At 32.9% G+C, this 6,000-nt stretch overlaps 1 protein-coding gene across 1 annotated transcript; it reads left to right on the top strand.

Annotated features, from left to right (window-relative positions):
- The first annotated feature begins 667 nt into the window (after positions 1–667).
- On the top strand, positions 668–5,301 carry LOC123718714. The gene is made up of 6 exons (XM_045675448.1): positions 668–755; positions 1,143–1,279; positions 1,612–1,722; positions 1,986–2,069; positions 2,602–3,075; positions 4,351–5,301. Exons 1-5 carry the CDS (start codon positions 695–697, stop codon positions 2,698–2,700), a joined length of 492 nt encoding a protein of 163 aa, XP_045531404.1. The 5' UTR covers positions 668–694; the 3' UTR covers positions 2,701–3,075; positions 4,351–5,301.
- Positions 5,302–6,000: the final 699 nt, after the last annotated feature.

Raw genomic sequence — 6,000 nt, 5'->3', positions numbered from 1 at the left:
AGCCTTTTTTATATATAATAGGGGGCAAACGAGCCTGCAGAACTCCCAAAAAGGGCAGTCATCACAGCCCATAAACACCCATTTTTAGTGGGTGCGTTACCGGCCTTTGGGGGTGAAGTACGCTCTAATTTTGAATTATTACCCTCCAACTGGGAGGGTAATAATTGCAATTTTAAGAAAAATAACTAAACTAAAGTGACATAGCAAGAGGAACTGAAAAGTGGAGCAAACTAGAGTAGGTGTACGATAGTACTAAAGTGGTGCCCAAGGTACGGGAAACGAAAAAGAAGAAGACAATTTAAAAGATGGATAGACCAAATTAAAGAAACATAAGAAACATAGCATAGTAGGTATAAGCCAGAGAGTGGCGAGAGGAATGGCAGGATTTGGAGGACGCCTTTGCCAAAAAGAGCACACAGATACCTAAAAGACTTTGATTGAAATAGAAACGTGTTTAAATGTAAAAATATCTGAAGTTAAAGGCTATTATTATTACTAAATGTTTACGAGATGCGAAACCACGTTCAGAGCGGATATATAGTCTTCATCAATGCTTATTCTTTATGATTTCGCGAATCAGTCGCACTGTCTTACCTGGAACTTTGAAACAAAACATACAGAGGCATCATATCATCCAACAACTGTCGTTTTTGGTCATTCGAACAATCGACTGTGGGCTAAGTGCTATTTAAAAATGAAATTTAATTTCTTACCTGCTCTTTTTGTATTCGGTGTCAAATGTGCAACGTTGGAAAGTATGTATTTACCAATATTATTATTCTTGACGTTCTGAGCTCGATGCGTAGACCCAACTGCGTGACTTTTCTATGCACGCAAATAACATTGTGCTATGCATTCCAAATATTATATTTACTTTATTTATTAAAAAAATTACTACAATCACAATAAAGCCAGCAGCACTAATCCAGACTGTTCTCGGCTTCATATTTCTACATTAGTTTCTTTGATTAGCCGTTGCACGACAGTTGTGTATTTTTAGGCGTATAACATGTTGGTTTTCTAACATTCTTTTCCTTCATCGTACAAGCAAGTGCCTGTTGTTTCTAACAGGGATATAAATATTTCTCCAGAGCCGCTATATTTAACAGAAAATTTATAAGCATTTGAATATTGATTTGTAGCTACAAAGGAGCCCTCGAACGACGCAAATCAGACAACATCTTATAAAATATCTTTAAGTGAATACCAAGCGACTCCAGTTTCGTTGGATAAGAAACGAGACATGAAATCGTTATGGGTGTATCACCCACCATCGTTGGTAAGCGATTTATTATTTATATACGCGTTAGATGTCTTGAATCACTATCAGGAGATTTGAACTATTTACTATGTTATACTTACTAGTCATTTGTATTACGAAGGTTTGTTAAGGTTTCTACCTCGATAGTAACCGACATGTGTTGGAAAAATAAATAAAACTGTGTCTACATAATCCCGTCATGGAAGTTTTAGATTTATGTAATAGAGAGCGTAACTATAATATACTGCGTAAAGACTGGTCAAAATCTTTTGAGACTGCCGCAGGCATGCACTGAAATGGCGATGTAAACGTTATTATAATTATTTCTAAAATTTATTGTTCATTTACAGCAGTCTCAAGGGGAAGACCAAGGGGTCCAAAACGCGATGTTCAAGGCTCCGCATTTGCTCACGAGACTCGCAAAGCCTTTCAATTTTGGCATAGATCCATACTTCAGCAAGGTAACTTAACAACAATCCTATGTACTCTGCACCTTACCGAATTTATTTTTCTTTCACGTTGATTCAAAAAAATATCTGATTGTTCTGGTTTATTAAAATGCTTATTCTATGTAAGTTTGATCAGCCTTCTGTGCTTTCCATGGCGAAATATTATGTTTTTTCGGGCAAAAAATTGCAAGGATACACTTTGACGAGCCTGATTTTTTTATATATTATCGTCTTTATTTATAATAAATTCAATTAACGTATATTTACTTTTACAGGACTATTTCGCACCATTTGAAAGAAGAAATAGGCCTATAACTCTAGTGGCTTTTAGAAAAAATGCTTTGATGCCTCGCAGAAGTGTAAGATTATAACATTACTAACTACCTACGACTAACTAACTAAGTTTTATTTCAGTTAAGTTTTAATTTTCTGATAATTATTAAATAATTTTGTCAAATAGTAGTAAAAAGTTATATGAGATCTCAATGCACATACAGTGCTGTCTGTCCTTGTAGCAACACAGCTGAGGAGTCGGTGTTACATGTTGTGACCAACTATCTAATGTATGGATACGACAGGTATAACACTGAACAAGCTATGGGCATAAAAGTAACGGAGACAAATTTAAAGAAAATAATGTTCAACGTTAGGTTAAGAGGTATTTTTTTGGAATTTGCTGTAAAGACCATACAAAAGGTTGCTAAAATAAATAGGTAGTGTTGAATCATCCGAGTTACCGATGCCAGTTATGTAAATTATTTACTACCTCGACTTCATAATTGGGGAATTATCTAGAATGTTTTCTAGATAATTCGTTATTATTTCTTCATTAATTTGATTAAAAAAAAAGTACACATTACATTAAGTTTTCCGTATTGTTTTATGTATCAGGTTCGTCAAAGCGAGTCAGCAGAAGTTGCGGAGTTACAGTCACCATTCAATGAAGTCGGCGCTTTGTGGCGGGAAGACCCAGATATATTTAATTTATAAGTTATAATTGCTATTAAGATAGATTTTGGATAATTAATTTTAAAAAAACTTTCAGCCCAAATAAGGAGTAAAATCTTGAGTCCATTTATAATTCTTATTGTACGTTCGCTTAATTTGTGAAGATTAAAATTTCAGATAATCTGTAGGATGTTAGATTTAATGTTATATCTTAAATAAAAGCAATGTTTTTTATCTTTAATTCCTTTCAAATTTAAGATCTGACACTGTCTAAGGTTTGTCAAGAAATTTCACACTATTTTAAACAAAGAGTATACTGATATAGGAAGATTTTTCAGTAAATGAAACAATGAATATTTAACGTAAAGTATGCAAAATATTTTATGTAAATTAAAGATGTTATTGGAACTGTAAAATGTAAGTAAATGAACATTAAATATTTTTGTCATATTTCAATTTTTTCTATCAAAAACACAAAATTTCAGCATAATTTAAAAAGATATGCCAAATGTTACTATCTACTATTGTAACTACTACTATACTAACTTATAAGCAACGTAATTTTTTTCAGCCTTTACTAATACATAATAAATACATACTGCATACATTTAGTGAATTATTTATACGTTATATTTTTCCTTTTTTGTGAGTTTACAAATCTTGGTCTTGGCATCGGAAGTCAACATATTTCTTGATCATCATCATCAGACGTCTCTGCCGTCGATTTATAGGCGAAAGAAACGCCGTTTTTTGTACGATTTTTGCTCTATCGTGTGGTCAGCCATACAACATCTGAAGCGGATAATGTTTCCACCAGTTTCCTTCCAGCGCCTTTCTTATTATACTGTATAATATGGAGGACAATGAGTATTTCTCTTGATCGGGCCATCTGGTTGGTGAACGGCCACGTAATCTTTTGCCTTCTGTGATCCAACCACGATCAGTTTCTCCAAGTTCTCATTGTCTCTGAATATACCGAAACCATGGTAGCTTAGGTACAGTTTAATACTTGAATTAGTGAGTGACTTGGAACCAGGTGATAGTAAAAGAACTTTTGTAACTTTTGTCTAAATCAATTATGAATTTATTTAATATTAGCTGCCGCTTATTTGATATATTGTTTTTTAATTTAGTAGTAGTCTATAAAAATAAAATATTAAAACCTATATATTATTATTTTATACATATAAATATATAAAGGTTTTTTCTCCACAAAAACCTTCCTCAGAGTTTGAGGATTTAATCAAACAAAAAAACACTCGAATTTGCCAGCCGTCTTCGAGTGCTTCGAGAGTTGTGTAACATATTTTGCGTTTAATTTATTTATTATTTATATACACATAATGATTATTTAACTATTAAATAGTTTATTGGATATACATAGGATTGGACGTATGACCTTACTCCGACGATACACTTGCGAAGTCATTGCAGTTACCCGTAGGATGCAATTTAGGCCTTTCGGCCAAGAAGCACCGACTATAGTCTATGCTATTAAACCAACTGTTTTATTTAGATTCCTTTCACACTGAATAACCACAATGGCGTTTGAAATATAATTCATTTGTGTCAAGAAACAATTACATCAATCTCATGTTTCTTGATGAGCTAAATTGCTGATAGGAACCAAACCGCAACCACAGGTACCCTTATAAAGATATGCTATGTATGAATGACCTTTATCTGTCGCAGTATGAGGAGCGGGTGGTGAGGTGACGAGTGAGCCACCTGCGTACACACGTGGTCCACCAAAACACATGTTAAGGCGTCCGAAAACACGACAATTTTAGATATTTTTTTTGTTGTAGTGCCGATATCAGCTAACTGGTGTTTGTTTTAAAATTAAAAAATCCGTACACTTAGTCACCTTTTCACCTATTTGATATCAGATTCTAGCCTGTACTGAATGTTTACCGGTATAAGGCGTTACATAAAGTCCATCACCGGCTCTTAACGGTAATCTAATGTTACAATGTTATGGTAATTAAACGATAATAATATCATTATTGTGACTGACCTTGTGTTTACCTGTTAATATCGATTGAATGGTCTAGCTATTTCATGAAATTGTTGTGTAAATTTTACTATCCAGCTACGATATATAAAGTTATCTTGTCTGCGGTCATTCTCATCAAGCAGATTAATGATATATTATATTATTTAGCACAGTTTCTGTACGGCAGTATCAACAAATTCGGTCGCGAAACTCCCTGCGTTGGGTATATACATTATTTGTGGGTGGATTGTATAGATAAAGATGTAGGCGTAGAAATAATGTTGTTGAAAGAAATGAGTTGCACGATGCTTGATAGAAAGGAATTCATTCAGGTATGGAAATTAAGAAGTTGATATACTACTACTACGACTAATCTGACACCGAAGAGTGTTGATAAATTTATAATGGTGAACGAATGAATGATGAATTCACGTTCAGATTTTTAGTAGTAGTTGTAGAGTACGTTTAGATTTTATGCTGAGATATGGATCATTTCCGTGACTTTATTTTTAACCCATGAATTTGTTGTCCTAGCGGAACTTGGACTTACCTATAACGCAATAGCAATTTGATTTTTAAATATTCGTCAATAAATTTTAAAAACGTAGCCCTGATGCTGTATATCACAGAAATGTATGTAACACACGAATCTTCAACAAAAGCGAATATTTATGAAACGACTAAATGTTAAACTGTATAATTAACAGCTTATCGTGTTGATAATGTTTTTCGTAGATTTTTTTATTAATTAAGTAGTTTAATTCGTTTTTAATATTGTTTGTGCTTCAATTCCTTTAAGTTGGTGGTTTTTAAGGTTTAAGGTTTGCAACAAAATAGCATCACACATTTATTTAAGTGTTTATATAGAAAATAAAGACTTTATAGAACTAAAAATAGTTTACTTGTAATTATAACTAATCATTTTTAACCTATTCAAATAATTAGCTTTATTTTATTGTGCTTAACGAAGTCGGATTAATTAATATATATCCTTCAATGTATTGTCTTTATATTTGCACCTCCGTTAGCTCTCAACATACTATTATAAGAATTTAATCTTCTTTTTTATGGATAGTAAAATATAAGTACGGAAATATACACTACATACCCAAAATATATTTCTTATTTGGTACGTCCTTAAATTTGCGGGTACTTTAACTAGTCAAACCCTTGCCATCCGCGTATCTACCCGCAGTCCATTAGCAAGGGTTATACTTATACAACAATTGTTTTCAGAGTCAGTATTTGTAGCAATTGTAGTTGAAAGACAACGTGCCCGTTACTACCAATACACACACATTCTATAGAAAATAATAATAAATTTATTGTGTTTATATTTATACATA

Source organism: Pieris brassicae, chromosome Z (assembly GCF_905147105.1).
Source record: "Pieris brassicae chromosome Z, ilPieBrab1.1, whole genome shotgun sequence".
NCBI lineage: Eukaryota > Metazoa > Arthropoda > Insecta > Lepidoptera > Pieridae > Pieris > Pieris brassicae.
This window is presented reverse-complemented; position numbering and strand designations above follow the sequence as displayed.

Coding starts and splice junctions, on each gene's coding strand:
- LOC123718714 (XM_045675448.1), top strand. CDS start 695: ATGAAATTTAATTTCTTACCTGCTCTTTTTGTATTCGGTGTCAAATGT. Junction 756..1,142: donor CAAATGTGCAACGTTGGAAA/GTATGTATTTAC, acceptor ATTGATTTGTAG/CTACAAAGGAGCCCTCGAAC. Junction 1,723..1,985: donor TAGATCCATACTTCAGCAAG/GTAACTTAACAA, acceptor TTACTTTTACAG/GACTATTTCGCACCATTTGA.